Raw genomic sequence first — 18,156 nt, 5'->3', positions numbered from 1 at the left:
TCTTGGTTCCTTGGTGCAAATCATGAAGTCATACACCAGACACAACAGATACACAGACAAACAAATACACATACAGGACAAGTATTTCATCTGTACAAATAAATAAACAGATATTGTTCTGTATACATGAGAGTCTCAGATGGTTAGTGAGAGCGGTTCCTTTGCTCATTCAGCATTCTCACTGCCCATGGGAAGCAGCTGTTCCTCAGCCTGGTGGCACTGGCTCTGATACTCCTGTTTCTTTTCCCCGAAGGGAGCAGTTGAAAGATGCTGTGTGTGGGGTGGAAGGGGTCCTCAATGATTTTGTGCCCCGTCTTCTGACAATGATCCCAATAGATCATGTCGAGGGGGTGGGAGGATTATGGACTAAATGCAGATGAACGGGACAACTTGGGTCGATAACATGGTCTGCATTTGCAAAGTGGACTGAAGGGACTGTTTCCATGCTGTAAAAACTATGAAATCACACCATCGTGTCCAAATAATTAACTTTCTCTGGGTCAGCTCACCCATACTTGAATCACACAGAATCATTTGATGAAAGTTTAAAGAAAATTTCTAGTAGAAGTCATTATGCCTTTTAAAAAGTTTATAAAAAGCAAATCTTTGAGGTTTCCAGCTCAAAAGCAATTGACAAGTAAAAGATAAATTATAACTCAATATACTAATAATATTCTGCCCCTTCAATAAAAAGGATGTGAACAAGATTTCATGAAACAATTTTTCATTTGGTCATGTCTGATGTGAACTTCAAAAGGAATTTCTGCAGTACTGTGAAATATCAAGATTAGCAATCAGAGCTGGTGTTTGGATCTGCCTTTCATAATAGACTTGAATGCCTTCATCAGAGCTCAGGGATATTCATGTCAGGCTGAAGGAGAGTGTTGCAGGGCAGCAGAGTATTTAAAGGAGAGGAAAAAGATTCCACAAACATCAAAACCTGGGCTTCTGTATCTCCCTCTGTCACTGGGTCCTTCACCACAGTTAGCGTAGATTGGTATCAACATCTCCTCCTCATTGACAATCAACACAGGCACATGCTTAAGGATACGTGTTTAGCCCACTGTTCTACTCTCTCTAAACCCATGACTGTGTGGCTAGGATCAATCCAAATGCCATCTACAAATCTGCCAATGACATCAAGGAATCAGTCAGCAATGAGGAAGTGTTCAAGAGTGAGATAGATCAGGTTGTTGAGTGGTGTCACAACAACCATCTTGCATTCAATATTAGCAAAACTAAAGAAATTATTGTGAACTTAAGAAAGGGGAAATCAGGTGAACACAAACCAGTTCTCATCAAGGGGTCAGTAGCGGAAAGGATTAAAAAAAATCAAATTTGCGGGTGTCAATGTCTCTGAAGATCTATCCTGGGGCCATGATGCTGATGCAAATATAAAGAAGGCTCAAGTTTGAGGAGATTTGGTCTGTCACCAGAGACTCTCGCAGGGAGCATTCTGACTGTCTGGTATGGAGGTTTGTAAATTTGGCTAGCACCATCATGGACATTAGTCTCCACTCCATCATGGATATGCAAGAAAGTAGCCTCTATCATTGAGGACACTCACCACCCAGGCCATGCCCTTTTCTCACTGCTATCATCAGGAAGGAGGTACTGGAGACCGAAGACACACAGCCAACATTACAAAAGCAGCTTCTTACCTTCTGCCTCAGATTCCTGAATGGACAATAACCTTGTAGACACTAATTCACTTTTTTAAAAAAATGTTTGCATTAATTATTTATTTTAAAATATTGATTTACAAATTGAATTTTATTAAAATTTTGCACAATACTTCTCCAAATCAAACAACAAATTTCATGACACATGTATATGACAATGAACTTGATTCTGATTCTGAGTTTGAATACCATTCACCCAAACCACAGTAATGGAATTATCTCAAGGCTGAGTACACTGGCTCGATCTAATGTGTATCATATACACACTCTTATTTTTAACTCCATAGGTATAGGTATAGGTGCCACACCACTAGGTTCAGGAACAGCTGCTACCTCTCCACCATCAGATTTCTCAACAACAAATTCAACTAGAGACTCATTTAAGGACTTTTACTTTTTTTCTTTTGTATTGCACAGATTGTTTACACCTCTTCATTTGTTTACATGCATATGTACTTGTAATTTAAAAAAAATTAGATAGGCAGCATGGTATCGGGCCATTTTGACCCATGAGTCCGTGCCACTTAATTTACGCCCAATTAGCCTACACAGTGCATTTCGAATGGTGGGAGGAAACCGGAGCCCCAGGGGAAATCCCACGTAGGCATGGGGAGATCGTACAAACTCCTTACAGTCAACACAGGATTTGAACCCAAGACCTGAACACTGGCACTATAAAGGAGTTGTGCGAACTGCTATGCAAGCCATGCCACCTGTATCTTCTTGAGCACAGTTTTTGTCACTGCCAATTAATGGTAATTCTGCCCCACAAGAAAAATAATCTCATGATTGTATGTGATGTCATGTATCTACCATGACAATAAATGTGAACAATGAACTTTGATAAACAGTGGCTCGCAAACTTTATCGGGCTGCCACCCACTTGGCTCCAGGCCACATCCCTAGTGCCCACCCCCACCCCCCCAAACATACATTGAACATACACCTCTTTCTTGGTATTAGGTCTAGCACAAATTTTAAACAACAACAAATCTAACACTATATACAAGTGTAGGTATTTCACAAATAAAACTTTTCATAAACCAATTTATTTAACAATATGAAAGGGTAAATTGACATCTCAACTGTAACTATATTTTCTTCTGTGGCAGGGAGCTTGATGGCCAGGCAGCTGGGATGAGGAGCAGCTGTCGGGAGCTTGATGAGTGGGCTATCGGGGTGAGGATCAACCTACGGGAGCCTTGGCTCTTGCAGATGTGAATGTGGCGCGTGTCCTGTCCAGAGCATGCCATCAAAAAGCATAGATTTGCTCCCCCCCTATTTCTTCATTGCCCCCTGACTGCCCCCTTTCTGCTCATCGCCCCCTTGAATTTTTCCACTGCCACCAGGGAGCAGCAGAGCCCACTTTGGGAATCACTAAGGTAGACAGAATCTTTTTACCAGGGTAAAATGTCACTTGCCAGATGATATGTGTTTAAGATGAGAGTTGAGGGAGTTAAAATCACATGCAGGGCAAAATCTTTTAAACAGGGAGTGTGAATTACCATTTTTCAGGAGTCAAGGGTGATAGAGGGGTACATCTCAGTTATAACATGCAACCTAGTTCAGATCGCAAGGTTTAATTACTTAAATTACATCACTAGAATGCTTGGTTTCAAGGGAAAATGAGGGGGTAAAATATTTGCACTGAGTATAGTTGCTGCCTAGAGCAGGCTCTGAAGGGTAGTGGTGGAAGCAGATACAATGGAAGAATTTTAATAGACACATGAAGTGTCTGCAGAGATATATAAAATGGTTAAATGAGTGGGCAAGGGTCTGGCAGATGGAGAACAATGTTGGTGAATGTGAGGTCATCCACTTTGAAAGGAAGAATAGAAAATCAGAGTATTGATAACAAGTTTTCATGCAGAAGGAATTGGGAGTGCTTGTGCATGAATTGCAGAAAGTTGGTTTGCATGTTCAACAGGCTATTAAGAAGACAAATGGAATGTTGACCTTCATTGCTAGAGGGATTTAATATAGGAGTAGTGAGGTTATGCTGGTGGGGCCACATCTGGAGTACTGCGTGGTGTCCTTAATTGAGGAAGGATGTACTGGGTTTGCAGGTGGTGCAGAGGAGGTTCACCAAGTTGATTCTGGAGATGAGGGGCTTAGCCTATGTGGAGAGATTGAGTCGTCTGGGACTATAATCACTGGAAATTAGAAGAATGAGAGGAGATCTGATAGAAACATAAAATTACAAAGGCATAGATAAGATAGGGGATATAGCCTCATAATTCATGGTAGTAGATTTAGGATGGAGATGAGAAGGAACTGCATTTCCCAGCGGGTGGTGAATCTATGGAATTCGCTGCCCATTGAAGCAATGGAGGTGACCTCAGTAAATATATTTAAGATGTTTGGATGGACTTTTATATAGGAGGGGAATCAAAGGATATGGAAAAAGGTATATAGGTGGAGATGAGTCAATAATCAGATCACCATGATGTCATTGAATGGCAGAGCAGGCTTGAAGGGCTAGATGGTCGACTCCTGCTCCTATTTCTTATGTTCTTATGAATGTGCAGGGAACAGAAGGTCATGGATCACATGCAAACAACAGATTTTTAGTTTAATTTGCCATCATGTTTATTACAGACATCATGGGCTGTTCCTGTGCTTCTCCAATATTCTGGAATATTGTTAAAAAGGTTATTTTAGATAGCTGGAACGTGATGCATCAAGACACAAAACACGATGGTTGGATCATTAAAAAACTGATGTTCACTCGCAAGAATATGCTGAAACAAGACTGAGTTTAGAATCTATAGTCTGTGAAGGTCAGATCACCAATTAAAATTGCAGAGTTTTGTTTGAAACAGTCAGATAAACAGCGACAGATCAAAAACATTATATTGAGCGAGTATGTGCTGACGAAGTATATTATTTGAAATGTATCAGGAATGTGCTAATGAAGAATGGGACAAGAAATAAGTAAATTAAGGACAGAATGCCAATTAATAGATAGTGTGGCCAAAGGAGGGTTGGTGCATCTAAGAGACCTTCTCCCTGAAGCCGAATGCAAGGCAATTAGTGTGAAGGTCTCTGATACGAAACAACTCAGCCTACATTCGAACAAACCAGGATAATAAAAAAGAGTTCAATCCACAAAAGATGAAATGGGGCTGGTAAAGAATAAAAATTGTGTTATTGAAATGATAAGAATGTAAGATAAATCAGAAGACCATTAGTTATCATGCAAGATTAAAAATGAAAATTTCCAATCTTGGTTAACTGGGCAATAATCCCTATGTGCTTCTGAGATTTTGAATGCCTGCAGCAGGCTCTTCAGAGAATTGAAGAAGTATAAGCACTAAAATCCTCCTAATCCACTGGCAGGATAAGTGAACCAATGTCAATGTCATGTCTCAGGGTAAAACGGCATCAATATTGACTTAATTGATAACCGTTAACTCCCTCTCCAGTCCTTCTCTTTCTTTTATCCCTCTGTCTGCCTTCATCCAACTCACCATTACTTTCCCTTTCTTCTTCTATCAAACAATTATCATTCTTAATGCTGACTTCTTCTCCTCTCACTTCTCAGATTCTTCCTGGTCTACCCTCCCATCTGTATCCTCCTGTTACTTCTCACCTGTTAGCCTGTGTACCTCCCCTCACCACCATTCGACGCCCTAAATAATAGTCCTTCCAAGTGAAGCAACACTTCACTTGTGAATGTGGTGGGGGGAGAGGTCATATCTGATGCTCCCACAGTGGCCTTCTCCACATGGAACAGACTAGACGTAGACTGGGAGATCGCTTCGCTGAGCACCTTCACTGAGTACGCAGCAATAGGGATCTCTTAGTAGCTAACCAGTTCAATTCTGCACCCCACTCTGACATGTTTGACCATGGCATCATGCACTGCCAAACTAAAGCCACCCATAAATTGGAGGAGTAGCACCTAATATTCTCTCTGGACACTCTCCAAGCAGATAGCATTAAAATGACTTCTCTGGTTTCTATTAAGCCACTCCTTTGTCTTCCTCTCTTCTGAATCCCTCTCCCTCCTCTTCTCCAGATCTCCACCCCTTTCCCTCTCCATTCAGAGATATCCCCTCCCCACATCCCTTCTCAATGCTTTTCTGTTGTGCCCTCCCTCTTCTACCTATCTCTATCCTATTGCCTGTGGGTCTGAGCTCCTCCTCTTGCCCCTCCCCTTTACTTTGCTACATAAAGAACACTGAATGACTTGCTGGGTTTCTCCAACATTTGTTTTAAACTACAATCACAGCATCTGTATATTATTTTTTTTAACTTCAGTCCATCAACATTGTCTCTACTCCTTCTATGCCTTGGGAAAGCAGCCAACACATTAAAGGACCTATTCTACTCTGGTATTGCTCTCTTCTCTCCCCTCCCAGAAGGGACATAACATGAGTATGAAACACACACCATCATTCTGAAGGAGAGCTTCTAACCCACTGTTATCAGACTGTTGAACAGATCTTCCTTTGTAAAATAATTATGCTCTTGCATGGTTTTAACTAAGCATTTTCTCTGTAACACTACACTTTGCTTTTGTTATTGTATTTTGGGTTGACTTGCCTGGATATCACTCAAAACCACACTATTTGATTCAGGTTCATACAGAAAATCCTGAGGCATGAGATCCATGGAAACTTTGCAGTGTGGATTCAGAATTGGCTGACCCACAGACGACAGTGGGTGGTAGTAGATGGAGTGCATTCTGGACCTCAGTGATGTGTGGTGCACCTAATCTGTTTAAGGTCATTGGAAGAAATTTTACAGGAGGTGTCAGAGGAGGTTTTTTTGTTTCAGAGTGGTGGGTACCTGGTTGAAGTTGACATTAAAAAGTCTCCTTGAGAGGTACATGGTTGTAAGAAAAACAGAAGGGGAGGGGTATGAACAATGAGTGAAGGAAGGCTAAAGCCACTTTCAGGTGGCCACAATACCCTACTGTAAAGCAGCCTATTATACTTCTATGAGACTGTCGGATAGCCACCTGAAAGTGGAGAACCTGGTCAGGAGGTTTGCCTTCCTTACCTTTCTCCTGTAGGTATAATATCCTGCTCCAAGAATCCCCCATTGCACCTGAAAGCAACTCAGGCAAAGATGCTAGCAGCTTTCAGGTACCTAGCAGCGGGCAGGCTGTTGACATTCAGCTGGCGACCCACTGATAGCCACCCTCCCCGTTGCGGACACCTACCCTCCCTGCTGCCGAAACCTACCCTCCCTGTTGCGGACACCTACCCTCCCTGCTGCCTGACAGTCCCCCAACGTGGGACGACTGGGCTGGGACCGCCGGCAGGGGACTGTGGGGCTGGGGTGGCTGGCAGGGGACTGCGGAGCTGGGGTGGCCATAGTATTGAGATTTCTCATCCTGCCCTGAGAAGTTGTTTGAGCTGTTGTAAATTGTTTCCGCCCTCGAGGTGCAGGTGCTTTGCAGCTGAGTAAGGTGCTCCAGCAGTGGAAAAGAACCTGATGCGATCGTATTGCTCCTCCTGTTTTTTCGTTGCAGTTTGAGGTTGTGAGATGGTGCTGAATTACCAACCAAGGACCAAAATGGTTTATGATACTTCTTGTGAAAATCTGGACTGCTCAGGATTGGTCCTGATTTTCTGGATTTTTGGGCAGTAATTTTAAAATTTAAATTTAAGGTGGAATAAAGAAGAGATGAACATGTGAATTGTGACAGTTTATTCATCAGCAAAGACAGGAGATTCATTTATCAAAATGAACATTCTGAGAAAAATAAAGTGGTTGCTTGTTGCCTCTGTGCATCTGTAGTGCTTATGCATGCACACAATATCCCGCGAAATTTAAAAGGTGAGAGCTTTTGATAAGTCCGGATTTTCAGGGCTGGCCACCCCAACCCCGCAGTCCCCCACCAGCCGCCCCATCCCCGCAGTCCTGCTTCAGTTAGCGAGGAGGGGAGCTGTCAGGCACAGGGAGGCAAGCTGTCAGGCAGCAGGGAGACCTGAAAGCAGTTGTGAACCAAATGGAGCAGTCCATGGCTATAACTCTCAGGACTAATATCATTGCACAGGCCGGCATTAGTCGCTGTGAAGGAGTATACTTGAAATGGGACTGTGGATTGTAGGAACGATGATGTATTGTATAAGGTCATTCTACTAATGCAGTTCAGACTAACAAGAATAATGATCACTGATAGGAGGGAATTTCTACAATTTAAAGGCTAGCAAATTTTCAGCATTATCAATAAATTTAAAAATGGGAGTGTAAAAGCTTTCTTTGAAACCACAACATCAAGTAAAAATTAACGCAATGTTCCAGATGCTTAAAACTGCCCCTGCCCAGACTCAGGAGCCGGCTTTTGCTCTGCGGCCCCTCTCCCCACTTCAGACCTTTCAGGTGGCAGAACACCTCCTTCAGCGCTGACACCTGAACGTCCTTTCGTAGACACCCGGAGCCCGCTCCGGAGCTGCATTCTCCAGGCGATTCCACCTGAAAATGGCTTAAGACTGATCACGGAATAGGTTTATACAGGTCAGCACAACATAGTGGGCTGAATGGCTTATATACTAAGACTTTAAATTTACATTTAAGCATAGAGCAAGGTAACAAGCCATTTTGGCCAACATGTCCGTTCTCCCCAATTGACACCCAACTAACCTAGCCACCTTATGTTTCGAATGGTAGGAGGAAAGGAGCCCCTGGAAATAACCCACTCAGACATGGGGAGAAGGTCCAAATTCCTTAGAGACAGCATGGGATTTGAACCCCGGTCCCGATCGCTGGCACTGTAAGGGTGTTGAGCTAAACGTGCCGCTTCAAGGATTTATGTTCAGGTAGAAAAGGAGCAATGAAGGTGGCACTAAAATCTTGATGTCCAGGCATGAGATGCACATAGGTGCCCAGAATAAATGACGGGAAGAAGCTACCTGTCATACCAAGCACCTCCTTTCCCTCCCATAGCTTAATCTATGGTGTTTGCAACGAGTTCACCAGTCACCAAAACCCACAGAAATGGAATGGAAAGAATCATCCTTAATTTGAAGGAATGCATATATTTTAAGAACAAAGAGAAAATGTGGCCACAGATACGAGTGAGAAGAAAGCAAGAAGGGTTAGAAGGAAGAGCACCTCCACTCAAGGGGAAATGAGTTAAACAGGAAAGTCTGCAGATGCTGTGATTATTGTGCAATAAACAAATGTGCTGGAGCAACTCAGCAGGTCACGCAGTGTCTATCAGAAGCAAAGGGATATAACCATCATTTTGGGCCCTTCGTCAAGGTATGCTCTGGACCAAAATGATGGTTATATCCCTTCACTTCTGATAAGACACTGCGTGACCTGCTGAGTTGCTCCAGAACTTTTCTGCGTTCCACTCAAGAGGAAATGAATCCAGGTCCTTCCAATCAATATTTATTTCCTCATAGTGCAGTCTACAGTTGCAAATGGGTCCATTGAGTGCAATTAAATGAACAATCTTGTAATGATAGAAAGCCTACAATTAGTGGAAAGGGCCAATCATGCAAGTGAATCCAGACTAATGGGGTGCACCTTTGGATAAAAGGATCCACTATTTCTGACTGAGCGGAGGTGGAATTTCTTCTCCTGGAGAATGCTGAATCAATGGATGCAGAGTCATTGAATACATTCAAGACTGAGGAAGATGTATTTTTTGGCAATGGCTGATTATGTGAAAATAGTGGAAAAGTGGTAATGAAGCCACAATCAAGTCACAAACAGAACATAGTGCCAGGACAGGCCATTCAGCCCACAATGAACACAATGCAACTTAAATCTCTTCTCTCTGAACATGGTCCATGATCTATCTCTATTCCCTGTACATCCATGCCTCCATCTCACAGCCTTTTAAGCATTACCATTGTACCTGCTTCCTGTACCACTCCTGGCAGCCTATTCCAGGCATCTACCACTGAAGGTGTGAAAAAAAAACTTGCCTTGCCTATTTCCATAAAAATTCCTAACCTCATCTGAAACCATGTGATATTTTTACCCTGGGAAACAAAATTCTGACCCTCTCAACGCCTTTCATCAGTTTATAAACTTCCAAGTCTTGTCGTCAGTCTGTGTCGCTCAAAAGAAAACAGCCCAAATTTGTCCAGCCTCTCCTTGTAGCTTATACCTTCTTGATAATATGACACATGGTTTATTGTTAATACTCCTCTCTTTCTTCAGAAATACTGACAAATCAGCATGGTTTTGTTTTAGAATCATAGAACACTAGAGGACAGAAACAATCCCATCAGCCCATCTGGTCTGTGCTGAACTATTATTAGGCCTCGTCCCATTGACTTGAAATGGGACTATAGCCCTCCATAACCCTCCCATCCCTGTACCCATCCAAATTTTTGTTAAAAGTCGAATTTCACGCTGCTATCACCACTTTAGCTGGCAATTCATTCCACAGTCCCACCACTCTCTGCGCGAAGAAGTTCCCACTAATATTCCCTTTAAACATTTCTCCTTTCACACTTAACCCATGCCCTCTAGTTCTTATCTCACTTAATCTCAGTGGAAAATGTCCGCTTGCATTTATTATTTATCTACCCCCATAATTTTGTATACCTCTATCAAATCTGCCCTAATTAGTACATATAACACTACAGCACAGTACAGGCCCTTCAGTCCTCAATGTTAAACCCTCCCTACCTTGTAATCCTCTATTTTTCCTCCAGCAATGTGGCTGTCTAAGAATCTCTTAAATGCCCCTAATGTTTCAGCTTCCACCACCATCCCTAGAAACGTATTCCAGGCACCCACAACTCTCTTGCATGAACAACTAACCCGACGTCTGCTCTAAACTTCCCTCTCTTCACTTTGTACATATATCCTCTGGTGTTTGCTATTCCTGCCCTGGAAAACAGGCACTGGCTCTCCACCCTATCTAAACCTCTATAATCTTGTAGACCTCCATTATTTCTCCTCTCATCCTTCTAAACTCTAAAGAGAAAAGTCCCAGCTCTGCTAACCTTGTCCTTTAAGACATTTTCCAATCCAGAAAACATCTTAGTAAATCTCCTCTGCACCCTCTGCACAGCTTACACATCCCTTCTATAATGTGGTCTCATCAGAGATTTATAGAGTTGCAACACAACTGCTCTACTCTTGAACTCAATCCCCCTATTACAGAAGCCCAAGCATCCTATAGGCCTTCTTAACTATCTTATCAACCTTTACGGCAACCTTGAGGGATATATGGATTTGGACGCCAAGGTCCCATTGTTCATCCACCCCCTTAAGTAAATGAACTTTAAATTAATGGTGAAGGGGGGTGGGGTGAGGGAGGGAGGGAAGGGAAGGGGGAAAAAGGGGAGAAAATGACACTGTATATATTCAAGAGAAAAAATGTCTGTATGTATTTTGGTCAGTATTGTTTATAAGGTGAAAGAAAAAGTAAATGACCATTAACCCAGAACTCATCCTTTTGGTTTGTCCTTTCAAAATGCAACACCACATTGAACTCCACTTGTCACTTCTCTGCCCAACTCTGCTTCCTGTCTATATCCTCTAGTGATCTTTAACAACCTCCAGTTCTATCCTCAACTCCTCTAACCTTCATGTCATCTTTCCATCTCTTCATCCTGGTCATTTATAAAAATCACAAAGAGCAGAGGTTCCAGAACAGATCCATGTGGCACTGCACTGGTCACTGACCTCCAGGCCAAATACGTCCCTTCTATTATTACTCTCTGCTTTCTTCCTGCAAGCCGATTTTTTTTATCCACATAGGCAAAATTCAATGGATCCCATGCCTCATGACTTTCTGAATGAGTCTCTCATTGGGGACCTTGTTAAAACCCTTATTACAATCCATATAGACCATGTCTACTGCCCTACTCTTTTGTTACCTCCTCAAAAATCTCAATTAGGGTCACGAGGCACAATCTTCCCTTCACAAAGCCATGTTGACTATCCTTGAGTAAACTGAACTTCTCGAAGTTCTCTTAGATCTTATATTTAAGAATCATCTCCATTGTTTGCACACCACTGGACATAAGACTCACCAGTCTATAAGTCCCAGGATTTTCCATATTACCTTTTTTAAACAAGGGAACTACATTTGCCATTCTCCAATCCTTTAGCACCTTCCTTGCAGCCAAAGATAATTCAAAGACCATAGCTACTTCCCCAGCTATCTCATCTCTCATTTCCCACGGCAACCTGGGGTATATCGCATCTGGCTGTGGGGACATCAATCTTGAAGCTTTTAAGAAGATCCAACACTTCCTCTTCTTTAATCTCTACATTGTCCAGCACAAAAGCCTGTTCAATTCTGACCTCATCCTGATCAAGTTCCCCAACCTTCTCTGTCTGCGGACAAATGTTGCCTCCTTTATCCATTAGCGACCCCACCTTCGTTCTCGTCACCCTTCTGTTCTTCAAATTTGCACAAAACGCCAAGGCCTTCTCATGCCCCCTTTGAAACACTCCTAAGTCCTTTCTTAAGGTCCTTCCTGGCCATCATATATTTCTCATGAGCACTATTTCTGCTTCTTATATCTAATGTATGCTTCCTTCTTCCTCTTGACTATCTATCTCACCTGCTTTGTCAACCACGTTTCCCTTTTCCCTGTCCTAGTGGGGGCAAACTATCCAGATCCCCATACAAGTGGTCCCTAAACTTCCTCCATATTCAACCTTGAAAATATGTTTCCACTTTACTCTCGCTAGTTCTTGTCTCATCCCTTCATAATTAGCCCTTCCTTCATTAAACATTTTTCCATTTTATCTGCTTTAATCCTTTCTTTATTTAAAAATATTTTTATTAATTTGATAGAAAAATATTACATGAATATATTGTTTAGATATTAATTAATTATATAGCTTTTCTATAAAGCAATACAGAATATAAGTCATATATAAATTAAGCATTAGTTTATATAATTCTTGAAAATATCCTGATGTTGATCCACTATTGTGACAAATTTAAAATTTTTGACGCCTCTCTGACTCATATGGTTTGGAAGGGTCCAGAACTACAAGAATATTGGGAACAATTCTTAAAAACTCTATCATTTAAGAAAAGATGTGGTGACAGAAAGAGTTCTGAGGAGGTTTACAAGGATGATTCTGAGAATGAAAGGGTCATCTTATGAGAAGCGTTTGACAACTCTTGGCCTGTACTCAGAATTTCAGAGAATGATGGGGGACCTCAATGAAATATTCTGAATGCTGAAAGGCAGGTACAAAGTAGATGTAGAAAGGTTGTTTCCCATGATAAGAAAATCTAGGACAAGAAAGCACAATTTCAGAATTGAAGGGTGCCCGCTTAGAAGGCCAGGTCATTGGGTGTACTAAAGGAAGACACCCGATGGGCTGAATAGCCCAATTCTGCTCCTATGACTTATGATGTTATGATCTTAGAGGTGGAAGACAAATAGAAGGAGACACCATTCAGAAATGGGGTGAAAAAAAGTTAGAGAGAGGGGTCAGTTTTTTTTTAACAATAGAAGAAGGTAAAGAAGAGATAGAAACATTGGAATCAGATCAGGGAGGGAGTTAGCTGAGATGAGGGAAATCAAAGTTCTGTCATTAGTTTTAAGGCAGTCCAGGAGTAATATCATATGTTGTTCAAGTCTACATTTGGCTTCACTAAGAGGATGACGATGAGGCCATGGACAGATATGTCATGGAATGGTTGGGGGAGTTAAAGTTAAAAGTTCAAATTTATTGTCAGAGTACGTACAGTACATGACATTACATACTTCTCTGGGCTTAGCAATTTCTATACCAGTAACTCTAAACTGTGTACAAAATGGAAATACAGTTGTAAATATAAATTTTCTGTAATAAATAATGAGCTTATGAGTCATTAAATGAATCTCTAAATGAGTATAGTTATTTCTTTATTGTTCAAAAGTCTGATAATTGAGTGATAGTAATTATCTTTGAACCTGACGATATGAGTTCTATGCTTCCTGATGGAAGCAGTAAGAACAGAGCATGGCCTGGGTGCTGTGGTTCTTTGATAATTGATGCTGCTCTCTGATGGCTCAAGTTTTGACCCACAAACAGAGTGCTGGTGTTGAATGAACCCCATCTGTGTTTGGTCTTACTGATGTAGAGGAGGCCACTCCGAGTACATCTAATGCAGTAGATCAAGTTGGACCAAGTTGGACCAAGGTCTGTTTGTGGCCATGGATGTTGGATGCAGGGGATGGGGAGATAATTTTATGAATATGTCATCTTAGGAATGCTTGGGGGAGTTGAAATGGTTGACTTTACAGAGGTATGACCATTGATATTTTCTAATTTTAGGTAACACCATCTGGTTCCACTGTTTCCTTCCTGAGGAAGAGCTCATTTTCAAAACATTGAATGAATAGCACTTCCCTATGGATGCTGCATGACCTGCTAAGTTCCTCCAGCACTTCTGTGTACTGTACTATTTCCATCTCTTTTGTTCCTATTCTTGTAAAAATAATCTCCCCTCTCCCCACCATCTTCATTAAGGTTTCCCCTTCTACGTGTCTCTGCACCTCTCCCACCTTCTATCCTATCACCTTTGGGTCCCTCTCCCAGCTTCTTTTTCCCTTTATCTATGTAATATCATACTCTCTCCTTGATAAAGGGCCCAGACCTGAAACGTTTACTGACCGTGGATGGTATCTGACAAGGCGAGTTCCCCCAGCAGATCTTTGCTTGCTCAAGTTTCCAGCACCTGCAGCTTTTATGCTTCACTTTATTAAAAATGGATGCTTGTTGATTGGCTTGGACTCAGTGGAATAAAGGGCCTGCTTCGATGATCTATTAATCTCTGAGGACAACCTTGTATGCCACCAACCACAGCATGCATTTTGATAAGTGCCGGTAACATTGACACAATGCTTTGCAGTGCTGATCCAAAGTGAACTGCCCTCCAAAATGTGAGTTTAAGAAGTGAAAAAGAAAATATGTCTTCTCGTGCCTTATCCTTGTTTTTGCACATCAAGAGACTATCACCCTTGGGCTTCCATGGGTTCAGATCATTATATTACACAAAGGTAGCTTATCCCAGATCCTTTGCTTTCTGTCACCTTGTTACTGGCACTAAGACTGATAAGGAGGATTAGTTGATTTTTCTGCGACCTTCACTGAAGAACATATTTGATTCTGTCAGCGATGATATAAACAACTACCTTTCAATTATGCTTTAATAAGATTGTGCCAGAGTCCACGTCTATCAGATTTCTGCAGTGTAACAGGAGGCAGACTTGATGTAACTCAGAAACAGCCAAGGTAATTGCAAAACAGGACCAAACAGGAGTATTGCAAGAACAGGAGGCCAGTCAGCCCCTCAAACTTATCCCAATGGTCAATTTGATTAACAGATTGATTCCTTATGTCTTTTGAACTAAAGTTTGCACATCTCAGTTTTGGAGTTTGGCCTTGCTTTGTATTGCAGAACAGTTTCATTTTCTGCAAAAGTATTTTCTGATCGGGATGATAATAAACTTTGTTTTAATGGGACAGTCCCACTTTAAGTCATCATGTGGATTGATTGATATTTGCTTGATAAATTGCCCAAATGTTTTGACTGGTTCATGGAGACAGCAGCATTCATCAAAGGCCCACACGACCCAGCACACATTCTGTTCTCGCTGCTGCCATCAGGAAAGAGGTAGAGGTGCTAGAACACTCAAATCATAAGGTTCAGGAACAGCTGCTCCCCCTCCACCATCAGACTCCTCAACAACAAACTCAATCAAAAACTCATTTAAGGACACTTACTTGTGCGCTTTATTGATTTTCTTTTTGTTCTCTCTGTATTGTACAGTTTGTTTACATCTGATATCTGTTCATATTTAATTGCGTGGCGGACCGAGCGGCCGCACAGCCGGACAGACAGAATCGCCGCACCGAGAGGCCAGCACAGAATGGTGTGGGCTCCCCTTCTTTGCCCAAGAGAAGCCCATGTTTGCAGATCCACATGGGTTGACGGAGCACATTGTTTCCCTGCTGGCATGTTGCCAGAGAGACAATGACTCTGCAGCACATTAACTTCACTCCCCTTTGTGAGGCACTCTGACATCACTCCCCTTTATGAAGCATGCTGACATCACTTCCCTTTGTGAGGTGCGCTGAGATCACTCCCCTTTATGGAGCGCACTTACATCACTCCCCTTTATGGAGCGCATTGACATCACTCCCCTTTATGGAGCATGCTGACATCACTCCCCTTTGTGAGGTGCGCTGAGATCACTCCCCTTTATGGAGCACACTTACATTACTCCCCTTTATGGAGCATGCTGACATCACTCCTCTTTATGGAGCATGCTGACATCACTCCCCTTTATGGAGCATGCTGACATCACTCCTCTTTATGGAGCGTGCTGACATCACTCCCCTTTATGGAGCGTGCTGACATCACTTCCCTTTGTGAGGTGCGCTGAGATCACTCCCCTTTATGGAGCGCACTTACATCACTCCCCTTTATGGAGCGCATTGACATCACTCCCTTTTATGGAGCATGCTGACATCACTCCCCTTTGTGAGGTGCGCTGAGATCACTCCCCTTTATGGAGCATGCTGACATCACTCCTCTTTATGGAGCGTGCTGACATCACTCCCCTTTATGGAGCGTGCTGACATCACTTCCCTTTATGAAGCATGCTGACATCACTTCCCTTTGTGAGGTGCGCTGAGATCACTCCCCTTTTTGGAGCGCACTTACATTACTCCCCTTTATGGAGCACGCTGACATCACTCCCCTTTATGGAGCATGCTGACATCACTCCCCTTTATGGAGCATGCTGACATCACTCCTTTTTATGGAGCGTGCTGACATCACTCCCCTTTATGGAGCGTGCTGACATCACTTTCCTTTGTGAGGTGCGCTGAGATCACTCCCCTTTATGGAGCGCACTTACATTACTCCCCTTTATGGAGCATGCTGACATCACTCCCCTTTATGGAGCATGCTGACATCACTCCCCTTTATGAAGCGCGCTGACATCACTCCCCTTTATGGAGCATGCTGACATCACTCCCCTTTATGAAGCTGCTGACATCACTCCCCTTTATGGAGCGTGCTGACATAACTCCCCTTTGTGAGGTGCGCTGAGATCACTCCCCTTTATGGAGCGCACTTACATCACTCCCCTTTATGGAGCATGCTGACATCACTCCTCTTTATGGAGCGCGCTGACATCACTTCCCTTTATGGAGCATGCTGACATCACTTCTCTTTGTGAGGTGCGTTGACATCACTCCCCTTTATGGAGCGCACTTACATTACTCCCCTTCATGAAGCGCGCTGACATTACTCCACTTTATGGAGCACGCTGACATCACTCCCCTTTATGGAGCACGCTGACATCACTCCCCTTTATGGAGCACGCTGACATCACTCCCCTTTATGGAGCATGCTGACATCACTCCCCTTTATGAAGCGCGCTGACATCACTCCCCTTTATAGAGCATGCTGACATCACTCCCCTTTATGAAGCGCGCTGACATCACTCCCCTTTATGGAGCGTGCTGACATCACTCCCTTTTATGAAGCGCGCTGACATCACTCCCCTTTATGGAGCACGCTGACATCACTCCCCTTTATGGAGCATGCTGACATCACTCCCCTTTATGAAGCGCGCTGACATCACTCCCCTTTATGGAGCACGCTGACATCACTCCCCTTTATGGAGCATGCTGACATCACTCCCCTTTATGAAGCGCGCTGACATCACTCCCCTTTATGGAGCATGCTGACATCACTCCCCTTTATGAAGCGCGCTGACATCACTCCCCTTTATGGAGCATGCTGACATCACTCCCCTTTATGAAGCGCGCTGACATCACTCCCCTTTATGGAGCATGCTGACATCACTCCCCTTTATGAAGCGCGCTGACATCACTCCCCTTTATGGAGCATGCTGACATCACTCCCCTTTATGAAGCTGCTGACATCACTCCCCTTTATGGAGCATGCTGACATCACTCCCCTTTATGAAGCTGCTGACATCACTCCCCTTTATGGAGCATGCTGACATCACTCCCCTTTATGAAGCGCGCTGACATCACTCCCCTTTATGGAGCATGCTGACATCACTCCCCTTTATGAAGCGCGCTGACATCACTCCCCTTTATGGAGCATGCTGACATCACTCCCCTTTATGAAGCGCGCTGACATCACTCCCCTTTATGGAGCGTGCTGACATCACTCCCCTTTATGAAGCGCGCTGACATCACTCCCCTTTATGGAGCATGCTGACATCACTCCCCTTTATGAAGCGCGCTGACATCACTCCCCTTTATGGAGCGTGCTGACATCACTCCCCTTTATGAAGCGCGCTGACATCACTCCCCTTTATGGAGCGTGCTGACATCACTCCCCTTTATGAAGCGCGCTGACATCACTCCCCTTTATGGAGCACGCTGACATCACTCCCCTTTATGGAGCATGCTGACATCACTCCCCTTTATGAAGCGCGCTGACATCACTCCCCTTTATGGAGCATGCTGACATCACTCCCCTTTATGGAGCACGCTGACATCACTCCCCTTTATGGAGCATGCTGACATCACTCCCCTTTATGAAGCG

At 43.2% G+C, this 18,156-nt stretch overlaps 1 protein-coding gene across 13 annotated transcripts in view; it reads right to left on the bottom strand.

Annotated features, from left to right (window-relative positions):
- LOC138761898 (contactin-associated protein-like 5) overlaps positions 1–18,156 on the bottom strand; it is a 1,131,905-nt gene that overhangs the window by 587,896 nt on the left and 525,853 nt on the right. Inside the window, exon 1 of one of the 13 annotated variants that reach the window (XM_069934829.1) lies at positions 15,348–15,954. The exons of the other annotated variants lie outside the window; for them this stretch is intronic. Coding sequence (XP_069790930.1) covers positions 15,348–15,648 — 301 coding nt within the window. The 5' untranslated portion in view covers positions 15,649–15,954. Of the gene's footprint in view, positions 1–15,347; positions 15,955–18,156 lie in introns of those variants that run through there. 13 annotated transcript variants of the gene reach the window in all.

Source organism: Narcine bancroftii, chromosome 4, assembly GCF_036971445.1.
Source record: "Narcine bancroftii isolate sNarBan1 chromosome 4, sNarBan1.hap1, whole genome shotgun sequence".
NCBI classification, from domain to species: Eukaryota; Metazoa; Chordata; class Chondrichthyes; order Torpediniformes; family Narcinidae; genus Narcine; species Narcine bancroftii.
The sequence above is the reverse complement of the archived record's forward strand: the minus strand, read 5'-3'. Positions and strand labels throughout refer to the sequence as shown.